At 48.2% G+C, this 13,823-nt stretch overlaps 1 protein-coding gene and 1 long non-coding RNA gene across 5 annotated transcripts in view; one reads left to right on the top strand and one right to left on the bottom strand.

The window, feature by feature from the left end:
• CPLANE2 (ciliogenesis and planar polarity effector complex subunit 2) overlaps positions 1-6,854 on the top strand; it is an 8,097-nt gene extending 1,243 nt beyond the window's left edge. For 3 of the 4 annotated variants that reach the window (XM_083629658.1, XM_083629660.1, XM_083629659.1), the window contains exons 2-6: positions 904-1,029; positions 1,246-1,398; positions 4,010-4,134; positions 4,797-4,933; positions 6,044-6,854. In XM_083629658.1, the coding sequence (XP_083485784.1) occupies positions 924-1,029; positions 1,246-1,398; positions 4,010-4,134; positions 4,797-4,933; positions 6,044-6,311 (789 nt within the window). In that variant the 5' untranslated portion in view covers positions 904-923 and the 3' untranslated portion in view covers positions 6,312-6,854. Of the gene's footprint in view, positions 1-264; positions 420-903; positions 1,030-1,245; positions 1,399-4,009; positions 4,135-4,796; positions 4,934-6,043 lie in introns of those variants that run through there. The other variant, XM_083629657.1, reaches the window with a different exon arrangement.
• Positions 1-13,823, bottom strand: part of LOC310769943 — a 156,137-nt gene that overhangs the window by 1,046 nt on the left and 141,268 nt on the right. The window lies entirely within an intron of this gene.

Below are 13,823 nucleotides of genomic sequence, written 5' to 3'. Positions count from 1 at the left end.
GCGCAGCGATCCCTCTTGCTGTTCTGGCTTCTGAGATTCAGAATATTTTTTTTCTTGTTTTCCTCCTCCAAAAACTAGGTGCGTCTTGTGGTCTGGTGCGTCTTATAGAGCGAAAAATACGGTATTTCTTGATTGCTAGGGGGGTGGGCAGCAGCTGACCCCCTGGCTACACCCATGCCTTTCGCCCTGCTCCCTTTTTCATGGAGGGCAAAGCTACCAGTGGGTCTCTGTCTCTCTCTGCTCTGTCGGACGCCTCAGGCCTCCTAGAATCACAGGAGTGGGCAAAGTGTTGTGACACCTGTGTCTATCTGAGTGTTGGGCCCGGTGGGCCACTGGCCTGATCCAGCTGCAGGCTGTCCTTATGCGTCCCTACTTCCTCTCTGTGCAGGGGGTGCCTCCTCAGCCAGGGCCAGCTCAAGGTATTCTTCTGCCTGAAGCACTTGAGAGGCAGGATTCCCACCCCATTCCCTGTACAGGATCTGGCTCAGCTGGTTGTTGAATCTCAGGCAATAGGACAAGGTGGCAGCAGCAGCTTAGGAGACTCCTGGCAGATGCCTCGCTCTCTGCCTAATGATAGGGCCAGCCCAGTTCTTCCTGGCTGCAGGGGATTCCTTTCTGAGGCTTCCTCCAGGAAGGAATAATGGAGAAGGGATGTTTCTGAGCATGTGCAGAGTACACCAGCCTCTATGTTACTGGAGAATGTAGGGGTGGGCGGGTGGTTAGGGTGGAAACCACTAAGCTTGAGCTTTTAACATCCTTCTTCCGAATTTCCCCCCAAAACATGTTCTGGGATCACACTGCACACACACTGCTTTTCTGCCTGCCATTTCCTGGGGCTTCGTGCCGTGTGCAGTCTCTCCCCTATATCCTCGTAGTCACCACTTGCTCTGTCTTGCTTTGCAGAAATATCAAGGAAAGTGAGTATGATTGTCCCCCCAGGATCTGTCGTCGTCACGGATTGGCACAAGACTCCAGAGGGCAAGGAATACTTCGCCACTCTCTTGCGCCAGAACAAGCGCAGGCTGTTTGGTGAGTAGGGGAGTGACAAGAGCCTTTTGGCATGCAAACAGGAGTGCAGACTTCTCTGGCAAGGAGAAGGCGCTCTGCACGTGCTCAGAGGCACTGCCGGTTTACTGCCATAACTCTGACATGTTTCCACATTTTGTGAGCTGGGAATGTGTGCTTTCACTTTGGGTTGCTTGAGGCTGCAGCGGCCAACTCACAGGGCTTGCTGTTCCTTTGCAGGGCTGACTGAAAGGCCAGTGCTGCCCCCACAAGTGGGTGCTGATATTGCAAGCTACAAGGTCTTCGTGTCGGGGAAGAGCGGCGTGGGCAAGACTGCACTGGTGGCCAAGCTGGCTGGTCTGGAGGTGCCATTGGTCCACCACGAGACAACAGGTGATGCTCGCAAGGGAAGGAGGCAGTTGCGGTTTTCTCCCTCTCCAAGGAAATATTTCTCCTTTTGCAAAACTGAGCTCATTGCCTCCATCTTAAACCCCACGACGGGGTGAGCTCCCGTTGCTTGGTCCCTGCTCCTGCCAACCTAGCAGTTCGAAAGCACGCAGTGCAAGTAGATAAATAGGTACCGCTCTGGCGGGAAGGTAAACGGCGTTTCCGTGCGCTGCTCTGGTTTGCCAGAAGCGGCTTAGTCATGCTGGCCACATGACCCGGAAGCTGTACGCCGGCTCCCTCGGCCAATAAAGCAAGATGAGCGCCGCAACCCCAGAGTCGGCCACAACTGGACCTAATGGTCAGGGGTCCCTTTACCTTTATAGGCCTCATGCTGCCAGAGTTATATTTGTAATCATGAAGTTCAACAGGCAGAAGTTGCTTTGTGGGTCCCAATGGACAAAGGAGATAAAAGCAGTCTTCTTGGAGTGACTTCAATGAGTGCAGGACTGTGCAACTTTCTGAATTTCATGACATATTTGCTTAGGAAAAAGTGACTGATGAAGAGTTCTGTGAAATCCAGAAGCCTGGTGATGTGGCCCAAATTAACATATCACTTTGCCTAAAATAGCATTTCTCTGCAATGCTGTCAGGCTCTGGGGACTTGGCTTCCTCCCCCCGCTTTGGCTGTAGATAAGCAGGACAAAGTGAAAAGAGTCCCTTACCATTTAAGTCTTTAATGATCACAGCAAAAGAACAAAGCATCCATTCTCGGAATAAAAGGTAAAGGTAAAGGACCCCTGACAGTTAAGTTCAGTCGCGAACGACTCTGGGGTTGCGGCGCTCATCTCGCTTTACTGGCAGAGGGAGCCGGCATTTGTCCGCAGACAGTTTCCAGGTCATGTGGCCAGCATGACTAAGCTGCTTCTGGTAGCACACGGAAACGTCGTTTACCTTCCCGCAAGTGCTTTCGAACTGCTAGGTTGGCAGGAGCAGGGACCAAGCAACGGGAGCTCACCCTGTCGTGGGGATTCAAACTGCCGACCTTCCGAATGGCAAGCCCAAGAGGCTCAGTAGTTTACACCACAGCGCCACCCGTATCTCAGAATAAAGGTGTTCCCAATTAAGGATTCCACCCACTTCCCCCCTACAGTGGTGCCCCACAAGACGAACGCCTCGCAAGACGAAAAACCCGCTAGACGAAAGGGTTTTCCGTTTTGGAGGCGCTTCGCAAAACGAATTTCCCTATGGGCTTCCTTCGCAAGACGAAAGCCCATAGGGAAATCTCCAGGACAGCGGGGAAGCGCAGCGCGTCTTCCCCACTGTCCTCGGACCTCCTCCGAAGGCTGGCGGTGGGGCGGAGAGACCTCCTCCCGCCGGCAGCCTTTGGAAGGCTGCTCCGAAGGCTGGCGGTGGGGCGGAGAGACCTCCTCCCGCCGGCAGCCTTCGGAAGGCTGCTCCGAAGGCTGGCGGTGAGGCGGCGAGACCTTCTCCCCGCGCCAGCCTTCGGATGGCTGTCCTGAAGACTTGCGGTGGGAGGAGGGTTTTCCTTCCCACCGCCAACATTCAGAATGCTGTTCTGAATGTTGGCGGTGGGGAGGAAAAACCCTCCTCCCACCGCAAGCCCCGGGAACAGAGGAGAAGCGCTGCGCGCCTTCCCCTCTGTTCCCGTACATGTCCTGAAGGCTTGCGGTGGGGAGAAAAGCCCTTCTCCGCACCGCCAGCCTGGCAAGCGGTCTCCATAGGAACGCATTAATTGATTTTCAATGCATTCCTATGGGAAACCGTGCTTCGCAAGACGAAAAACTTGCAAGAAGAAAAAACTTGCGGAACGAATTAATTTCGTCTTGCAAGGCACCACTGTAGTCACTTCTGTCTTGCAACCTGATCTTGCAACCACTGTGCTTTTTGTATAGCCACCTTATCCACTCTACGTGACCTTGGACTGATGTGCTGAATACCTTCCAGCAAGACAGAGTCTGTTAGCTCTCTCTCTTCCTGTTCTTTATTTTGCTGTTCACCCCCTGGTTCGTCCCAACTTTTGTCTTCAGAACTATGCCCCTCTGCAAACCACTGTTCCAAATCTATACTGCTCCACTGCTCCTGGGCAGCTTCAGGATCCTGATCATGAGCAGGGGAGCCAAGAGTTAACACGCCAGGAGCGTTCTGTTTCACTGGGTGCATTGCCCACACGACCTGCTCTGTGGGGGCTGAACTCTCTCTGGAGAGCAGTCTGTCTGAGAATGTGAGCAGGGTAGTTTTGTTTTTGTTAGAGACAGAACGCTGCGAACATGCAGCTAGATTCTGTAGGTTTTCTTTTCTGTTTGTTATGCTTCTAAATACAAGAGTGTTAGATTAGAAGCACTGGTGTCGAGCTGAGTTATTGAAGACACCACGTCGACACAGACAAGCCATTTTACGCTGCGTGTGAACTCTGCTAACGTCCGACAACTGAGAAGAGTGGCAGTGCGCGAGTGGAAGCGTGTGGACACCATTGAAGTTTGTCGGCAAGTCCTAGGCTCTGTGGTTTAACCCACAGCGCCACCCGCGTCCCTAGGGTTGCTGTTTTTTAAGTTGAGACACCCGTGATTCTGTTCTAGCTGAAGCGGTTGTGTTGCAGGGATCCAGACCACAACTGTGTATTGGCCAGCCAAGCTCAGAGAGAGTGGGAAAGCCATCTTCTTCAAGTTCTCCTTCTGGGACTGTGGCGAAGCTGTTCTTAAGAAGTTTGACCACGTCTTGCCGGTGAGTGTGCTTGCAGAAGGAGGTTCAGGCCTCTTCACAGAGCCGAGCTGCATCCTGACATTCAGAGAAACATCTGCTGTTGGGATCAGGTCAGGCGCACCATTCCGAATTCCCTTCCAAGAGAGATCAGGCAGGTCCCACATCTCTATATGTTGTACAGCAGGCCCTGTTCTTTGCTGCTTTTTCAGAACGGTATGTATTTGTTTGTTTCCTTAATTCAAAAAAAACTAAATAAAATTTTCAGTTTTTACAAATTGTAAGTAATATAGCTTCTCTATAAGGGAGTAAAAGAAGACTCTGAAAAGGTGGATGGGAAGTCAATGCATATGAGAGATTTGTTTTGACTGTATTTTAAAAGAATATGTAAAATTTCAGAACGGTTTTAATTGGGCTCCTAACATTTGCATTGCTTTTATAAAAAAAAACCTCTCATCATATTGTGATTTTAAGTTTTGCTGATCATTCTTTTAACGTACAATTTTATTAATTGCTTTTAAATTTTGCTTAACATATTGCTGGCTGTATGTTTGCTTATTTGTCCTTGTTTCCTTGTGGGAAAATGCTTCTGAAAAACAGGATATACCATTTGTTAAATAAATGATGAAACAAGGGAAGAAAAAGGTGGGCTGATTTCTGCTTCTTCTCTCCCCATGCCCCAACAGGCTTGCACAGAGAAAGTGGACGGTCTCCTGCTCCTCTTTTCGTTCACAGATCGGGCATCCTTTGACGACTTGCCAAACCAAATCTCTCGGGTGGCTGATGGGGACAATAATGCCATCGGAATGGTGGTTGGCACCAAGTATCCTTCCAGCTGTTTGGTGTGTGTGCACACTCTGTCATTAAAACTCACGACTTGTTGCAAGGTGCTTGAAGGGGAAGGCAACTCTGCACATGCTCAGGTGCATTTTACCCTTAGGATCTCTTTCTTTAAGTGAAAAGTTTGCACAGGAGGAAGGCACTGCACATGCTCAGAGGTACTCATGACTGCTTGTTTGTTTTCACCTTCTTTATCCTGCCTTTCCAAGATAAAAATCACACCAAAGGAGACTTGCAGGTAAAAATGTAGTGTAGCAGTGCTATTTTTCTAGAAAAAGAGGTGCTGGATCTCACCATAGACACCTCCCTCGTTCTCTTAGAATGGCAATGGCACCCACCTGAGAGGTGCTGGAACTGAGTTGCCCTGGGTGTAGGTTTTAAAAAAACAAAAACCATCGTGTTAAAAAGCCAGCTCAGCAACTTCAGATGAAAAACATTGTCACCAGATACTCTGTGTAATAAAATATACCAGTCTAAAGAGCCCATTTAAAAGCTTGCAAAGAGGGTGACAGATGGAGAAAATGGATCTCTGAACAAATTTTTGTCTTTTGGAAATGGAAGGTGTCAAGAAAATAAAATAGACACATTGTTGTTTCATTTTATTTTCTGGGTCGTCTAGGGTGGGTGTGTGGGGGGTCCCCATCACCATGATTTTGAGCTGCTTTGATTATAGTTGTAGAAAAGTTAGGAAAGAATAAAACATTGAAAGCAAAATAATTAAATAGTAGAACGAAAGAGTGTGGATCAGGGCCAAACTTTGTGTGATGATAAATGCACTGAATTAAAAGCAGGCTAAAGCTGGCCACTTTTCTGTTGAGGAAAAGGCTGCCGCAGAGGCCTGATCCAGACTTTCGTAGGAGCAAGTCCTGGAGTGGGCAGTTTTTGCTTCAGAATAAAAGCGGCCAGTTTAACCACACTGTTAAAAAAGGCATGTTCCTCCCCAAAGGGAGCTCATCCCTCAGGCCGGGGTCTTCAGAGAGGAGCTGCTATACCTTTGTTGTGGTCTGTGTGGAGAGAGATTTGCCGGGCCCACATTAACCTTGATGGGGGGCTGAGTGCCTGGCGATCTACTTCCTTGACAGGCTCTCTCCAGGTTTGACCAGTTCGCCCACACCGACGTCACGGACCGGGACGTGACTGCCTTCCGCCATACTTGGGGCTTGCCGGTCTTGCGGGCCAAGAGCGTCAACGCGCCACGGTTGGCCGACGGACAGACCCTGGACGGCCGTGCTGGACTCTCGGATGTGGCCCACCTCCTGAACGGGCTAGCAGAGCATCTCTGGCGGCAGGACCAACTGGTGGCCGGCCTCATTGCTCCCTCCATGACTCCTGGGCCCCTGGAAGAGCAAAATCCCTGGTAAAAGTATCCTGGGGTGGCCCGTCTTTTTTCATAGCCTTTTCCCCCAGATGAGCCATTGGGTGGCACTCAAGACCTTTGAGTAAAAAGGCTTCTGCCAAGCCTGGGCCTGGAGGACCGCTAGGCCGAAGCCATCGCTGCCATGGCAACCATGGTGGCAGGAACACATTATAGCCATGCTTAGGAAAGAACAGGTCTGGCTGATGGAGAAGACAGCCTCCTCAAGGCCAGGTGGCCCTCTGAGAGACTCTTCCCCCGCCACCTCCACGAAGCCCACAGCACCCTTATTGTTTGCGCAGATTAATCCGGGGTCTGTTAACACTGAATTTCGGCTCTGGGCTTTGACTTGGTAGGAAGAAGAGTGAGGAATACTTCTGCCTTCTCCTTAGCCACAAGCAGAAGGTGTCCCAAAAGGAAATCAAGCTCTCCCTGTGGTGGAGTCGGATCGTGCCCACAAAGAGTGGGCAAAGTGTACACAGCCCCCTCCTCTGTAGTTTGGTGTTGCTTTCACGCCAAGAAATCTAGTAAATGGCTTTCATTTATCAGAGAGCTTGTGTGGCATGTGCTTCATTCTGCTAAAGGCTCAGTAGCAGCATCCCAGCCGCTGCCCGCCCCCCAGTCCAGTTTGGGCTCCTGCTAAGGTCAAAACAGCAGCACCCCCTGCTTCTTTCCCCATGGATCTCCCCTCGCCCGGCAAATTCTGTGTCTTGAAAGACGCGGCAGGTCTGGAGATGCTGTTCGGCTGGAAGACCCAACTGCTTTGCAGTGAACGTTGCCCAAACGGCAGGCAGCAGATGGTCCAAAGTGTCTTGGGACTTGCCATACGTGATATCTGCCAGGCTTACTTGGGGGCAGGAGGGAGGCGCAGGAGCTGTCTCCACAGAACGTTTCCATGGATCCCTTCCACGGCTTTTGCAGTTGCTAGCTGCCCTCCCCTCAGCTCAGTGCTCCTGGGATGCAGGCAAGCTGGTCCTTTCTCTCCCTTTCTGGTGATAAGCTTCGGATAGAGGTTTCCTGACACAACCCCACTGGAAAGCTCTGGGTGGGCAGGAAACTGCAGGACCCCCAGGCAGAAAACGGGAGTGTAGAAAAATGGTTGCACTTTTCAGATCCTTGCCCACCACTGCCTCCCTGCTGAACCTGCCAGCGTGGTGTAGTGGTTAAGAGCAGTGGACTCGTAATCTGGTGAACCGGGTTCGATTCCCTGCTCCTCCACATGCAGCTGCCGAGTGACCTTGGGCCAGTCACACTTCTTTGAAGTCTCTCAGCTCCACTCACCTCACAGAGTGTTTGTTGTGGGGGAGGAAGGGAAAGGAGATTGTTAGCCGCTTTGAGACTCCTTAGGGTAGTGATAAAGCGGGATATCAAATCCAAACTCTTCTTCTTCTGATATCTGAACCTTAAAAGGCTCCTTCCTATGAGGGGAGCCTGATTCAGTGGCTGCAACCCAGGGCTGGCTTTACCTGTGCCCTCATCCCTCCTGCTGACACCGCTCTCATGGCATCGGAGAACTCGGTAGAGCATGGGATGCTTAATCTCAGGGTGATGATTGCTGCGGGTTGGACTAGATGACCCTCGTGGTCTCTTCCAACTCTGCAATTCTGTGAAGAACGTTAACCCAGTATGCAGTGTTTTAGCATTTGCCTTCACAATCATCCTGCAAGATGGGCCAATGGGGTGGGATTGTAACTGGCTGTCTTCCCCAAACTCTGCGCTGTGAGAAATCGTGACGTGTAAGGAAAGGCTCTCAGCCAGGGCCTAACTGCTCCACAGAAGCGTGACTAGTGGGGTGCCGCAGGGTTCTGTCTTGGGCCCAGTCTTATTCAACATCTTTATCAACAACTTGGATGATGGACTCAAGGGCATCCTGATCAAATTTGCAGATGACACCAAACTGGGAGGGGTGGCTAACACCCCAGAGGACAGGATCACACTTCAAAACGACCTTGACAGATTAGAGAACTGGGCCAAAACAAACAAGATGAATTTTAACAGGGAGAAATGTAAAGTATTGCACTTGGGCAAAAAAAATGAGAGGCACAAATACAAGATGGGTGACACTTGGCTTGAGAGCAATACATGTGAAAAGGATCTAGGAGTAATGGTTGACCACAAACTTGACATGAGCCAACAATGTGACGCAGCAGCTAAAAAAGCCAATGCAATTCTGGGCTGCATCAATAGGAGTATAGCATCTAGATCAAGGGAAGTAATAGTGCCACTGTATTCTGCTCTGGTCAGACCTCACCTGGAGTACTGTGTCCAGTTCTGGGCACCACAGTTCAAGAAGGACACTGACAAACTGGAACGTGTCCAGAGGAGGGCAACCAAAATGGTCAAAGGCCTGGAAACGATGCCTTATGAGGAACGGCTAAGGGAGCTGGGCATGTTTAGCCCGGAGAAGAGGAGGTTAAGGGGTGATATGATAGCCATGTTCAAATATATAAAAGGATGTCACATAGAGGAGGGAGAAAGGTTGTTTTCTGCTGCTCCAGAGAAGCGGACACGGAGCAATGGATCCAAACTACAAGAAAGAAGATTCCACCTAAACATTAGGAAGAACTTCCTGACAGTAAGAGCTGTTCGACAGTGGAATTTGCTGCCAAGGAGTGTGGTGGAGTCTCCTTCTTTGGAGGTCTTTAAGCAGAGGCTTGACAACCATATGTCAGGAGTGCTCTGATGGTGTTTCCTGCTTGGCAGGGGGTTGGACTCGATGGCCCTTGTGGTCTCTTCCAACTCTGTGATTCTATGATTCTATGTCCACTTAATCTCTGACGCCACAGGCGCTGCTTTGCTCTGTGCAGCTTAGAGAGGAGGTTATTGGGCCTGGGAGGTTTTCCTACCTCTCCAGAGAAGCAGAGGCAACTTCTCATATGTGACTACCCCAGTATCTTCTTTTTTAAAACGAGGCTTTTTCATAATACAATACTTTTAAAAAATGAATCTAAATGAAAACACAAAGAGAAAAACAAAAAACCTAACAGAAGCAAGAGCAAAGCAAGGAAAGAAGAAAAAGAAGCGGGAAGATAAAAATAATAAAAGAATGAAAAAACATCGAGTTGGAAGGGACCACAAGGGTCATCTAGTTCAACCCCCTGCAATGTGGGTTTGACTCAAACCCACAACCCTCAGATTAAGAGTCTCGTGGTCTACCAACAGAACTATCCTAAAGTATTCACTCCATCTGCTTAGTGAGATTTTCCCAGTTTTCAGACTTAGACATTTCAAGTTCATTCATTTTTCCTTCCACCCAAAAAGTCTAAAAGGGGTTCTCTAATTACTGTATTTTTCCATGTATAAGACTAGGTTTCCCCCCTAAAAAATAATATCAAAAATTAGGGGGCATCTTATACTCTGGGCCATCTCCCCCCATTTTCTTAAATTTGAGTCCCCAAAAATAGGGGGCGTCTTATACATGGGGACGTCTTATAGACGGAAAAATACGGCATTATTATCAATAAATTTCAGCAAAAGTCTACCTCCAGACCAGCATAACAACTTTACCTCAAATGTTGAGAAGCAATGAATCCTTCATCTTTATTCACAGAGTTTCTTCACTGTAATCACATTAAAACAGTAATCTATAGTTATTCACTTATTGTATATTCATTAATGCACACCCAGTTCCATATCTTCCATTCCTGATTCTTGCTGGCCATGGTTTTCCAACCTGATTTAGAAAAATAAAATCCTCCTATTTCCTCTTCTTCCAGGACTGTTTCCAGAAGCTTGGTAGCTTTCCCCTCGAAATTCACTCCAAATTGTATACAGAATCCTTTCTTCCTCAGTTCTGTCTCTACCACTTCAGAATATTTCTTAATTTCTCCATCCATCGTTTCATCCCACTATTCTACCATCACTATTCTACCATCCACCACATGACAGTTTCACACCTCCAGGCCCCTGTGTGAAGGTCTTCTCCATTTCATCATCTACTGCCTCAAGCTTTACCATTCCAATCTCCTTTTCTGATGGTCCTCCATCAATAGTAGTCTCCAAAGGTTCTGGGTCTTCTTTAACCTCATCTTTTTCTGGTTCATTTTCACTCACCACTTTATCCATCTCAGTTCTGATCTCTTTTGGTTGCTCATCCAATAATTGTTGCATGATGCCAACAATGGCATCATGGGGTGTCCAACAGTGTTTTTACCGTTACTGAGTGCTCTTGGGCTTATTAACAGCTCACTTTCTTGAAGATCTTACAGTCTCTGCTTTGAGTCTGAGTCCCCTTGATTTTTATCAAACCACATTTTCCGCATTTTTTTTCTCACAGTAGCATAATTATGCTAGTTAGTTTCATTTTGCAACCAGCACTTTATCCAGAAGGACAGAGCGTTAAAAATAAAAGACAGCAAAGATTTCTAACAGTTGGAACACCTCTTAGCTGTTTAAAATATTTTGGGGGCCACAATTAAAGCATGCTTTTCATTTTGCTTTCAACCTTTTGATTTTCGTCTCTCTTCGTAAGCCAGCAGTCGGGTTGCATTCTAGATTTATATTTCAACTGGCAGACAGAAAACCTCAGTCATAATTTATAGTGGTCTCACAAATAAATAAAGGGAGGTTTAGCTGACTTTATGTCCCTTGGGACTATTATGTGGTATTTGGGCAAAGCAGTGGAAAACAGCCTTTCAGTGCCTCGGAGCTTAATCTCGGTTATCTCTGTTTTCCCGGAGATTATGTGATAACCGAGATTTATAGCTCGGCTATCATTAACCATCACATAATTATCTCCATGGACAGGGTGTCTGTCAACAAGAGATATGTAGTCCACCATCTTTCCTTCCTGGACGTCGCCCCATAAGAGCAGTCAATTTGTGTTTGTTCCTGACTCTGAAGATCCTGACCCAGGCTCCATTTTGCCAAGGCCACCACTTCCTGAAAACATTACTGAAGAGTTCAAACAGCTCTTTTCTTGCCTGCCTGCCTGGAGCCAGAGTAAATATTTAATGCAGCTCGAGGGAGCTGAAGGAAGGATGTTTCTGGAATTGGAGACTGCGGTGATTCTCCTAATAGCGTGGGCTCCTCAAATTCATCTCACACCGGGCTGGGCTAGGCTGGAAGGAAGCTGAAGAGCTGAAGATTCTTTGCAACCTTGTAGGCAGCAGCTTCAGTTTCATCAAAGGTTTCCCTACAGTCATAGAACCGTAGAATTTAAAGGGACCCACGGGTCATCTAGCTCAACCCCCTGCATTGCCAGGCCTGCAGGTACTTTAAAACCAGCGGGTCTTACAAAGGAAGAACATTTATAAAGTTCTTCCTGAGGACCAAAAATGATGCCCACCCCAGAAACTCATCAATGGCAGCTCACAGAAACCAGCCTTGGGTTCTCCATGGGCCGGTCTAGTTTGCCTCTTCCCCTGAACTCTTTGGAGGCTGAGAGTGCAACCCGGCTCCTGCTATCTGCTAAAATCACACCCCTCTTTCCTCTTTCCTCTTTCTCCAGCGCTGTTTATCCCCAATCTCTGGCTTCCCTCCTGGAAACTGCAGTGGTAGTCAGTGCTCCCTTGCTGACAATTCCCTTCCATAGCACTGTGATAGGAATTTTGAGGTCTTAGATATATGGTAATGTTCATAAGCGTACCAACCAAGCACGTACATAGATCAGCACAGGAAGACCAACCTGGAACCATTTTGATTCCTAAACTGAGCAAATGTTTTCTCTGCAGGGTCAAAGTGGGAAACCTCCCATTGTCTCTTTCCTCACAAATCCTGTCTTAAGGGCACATTTAAGATATGAATAGGGGGTGAGCCTGTGACATGGCCTAGTATTTATCATTACAAAAGACTGGCCAGGCTCCCTAGGCAATCCAGTCAAGTAACCTGCCAGACAGGAGATAAACAATGACAGGAGGAAAAACAACATTCAAATTTCTGTTTTAGACTGCCTTTTCTGTGATGTAGGTGTGATGTATCTGAGGGGTGGTCTTAGGTTACACCCCTTCTGGGATGTATGTATGATGTTTCTGGGGGTGGTCTTGATCTACAGGAGGGGAATTTCAAAAGTCTTTATAAGGCCTTGCGCGCCATTATTCTGGGTTCCTCCTCCTCTCCTGCGGGTGAGGGGAGCACCCTGTTGCAACAGATCAATAAAGATCAGGCTTACTAGCTGCTTTGCTTCTCAGTATTCTCTGGTTGGCCTCTGTTATTTTCTTCTACCAATAGGGAACCTATGTAAGGACTCTACAGTATATGGGCTCTTGGATACCCCATAAACACGTACATAGATCTATAGGCCACATGTCAGAAGCTGCACAGGAGAGCAGCCAGGGAGCCATTTTGACTCCCAGGCTGACCAGGTGTTTTCTCTGCAAGGTCAAATGTCTCCCCATTGCCTTTTCCTTCACAAATCCTGTCTTAAGGGTATGTCTGTGTATGAATAGGGTGAGCCTGTGACTTGGCTCAGGAACTAATTACTTATCATTACAAAAGACTGGCCAGGCTCCCCAGGGTATCAATCCAGTAAACATTAGCAGGTGACTTGCCAGACAGGAAGTAAACAACCCACTCAGATTTCTGCTTTAGCCCGCCCTTTCTGTGATGTAGGTATGATGTATCTGGGGGTGGTCTTTGACTCCAAGGTGGGCAATTTAAAATGTCTATATAAGGGCAGACACACCTTGGTTCTGGGTCCTCCTCCTCCTGCCTGTGAAGGGGACACCCTGTTGCAACAGTTCAATAAAGATCAGGCTTACGAGCTGCTTTGCTTCTCAATATTCTCTGGTTGGCCTCTGTTTTTTCCTCCGACCGATGGAGAACCTACAAAGGACTCTATAAGGGCTCTTGTGTCCCCCATAAAGGGATAAGGGCAGATTTTTTGTTTATTACAATAGATAATTTATTACGGTCAAACACCAGCTCACGTAACATAACACAATAAAAACAGCGTTCATAAAGATAAAATATACAATTGGAACAGATTGCAGCAATAGCTCATGAGTTAAAATTGAGATACATAGATACACCCATACAACTGAGATTTGGGCTACCATAAAAAAATTGACCCTGAGGCTCCCCAAAGGGCAACTTCAGCATTTCCCTAGTAAGCTATTTTATTCTAGAGGATGATCTGTGTCTACAAATCTGGGCGCAGAATCTGGCTACGAGCCAGGTAGTTCAGTGGTAGAACAGCTGCTTGGCATGCAGAAGGCCCCAGGTTCAATCCATGATGGCAGCATCGCCTGGTAGGGCTAGGAACAGACCCCCTGCCTGAAAACCCTCCGGAGAGCGACTGCTGACAGCCAGTGCAGACAATATTGGGGCTGGTTGAAAGAACGTTGACACCCCAGGGTTAGTTAGAATTGCAAGGTGGCGGCCTCTTCTTGCGGCCACTACGGAAGTACTGTCCCCCCTCCCAAATCTACAGAGCAGATGTGTTTTGGATAAGGAAAGGGGGATTGGGGGGGCAGGACTGGTGGATTGTGTCCCTCCTTAATTTGAGGAGCCTCTTCCAGGCAGGAGGCTGTTGCAGGGATGGAGACACCATCTGCCTGCTGGAATGTCAGCCTGCCTCAAA

The sequence above is a fragment of the Podarcis filfolensis genome, assembly GCF_964270895.1.
Source record: "Podarcis filfolensis genome assembly, chromosome: 8".
NCBI classification, from domain to species: domain Eukaryota; kingdom Metazoa; phylum Chordata; class Lepidosauria; order Squamata; family Lacertidae; genus Podarcis; species Podarcis filfolensis.
Note: the sequence above shows the minus strand (reverse complement) of the source record. Positions and strands in the feature narration are given on the sequence as shown.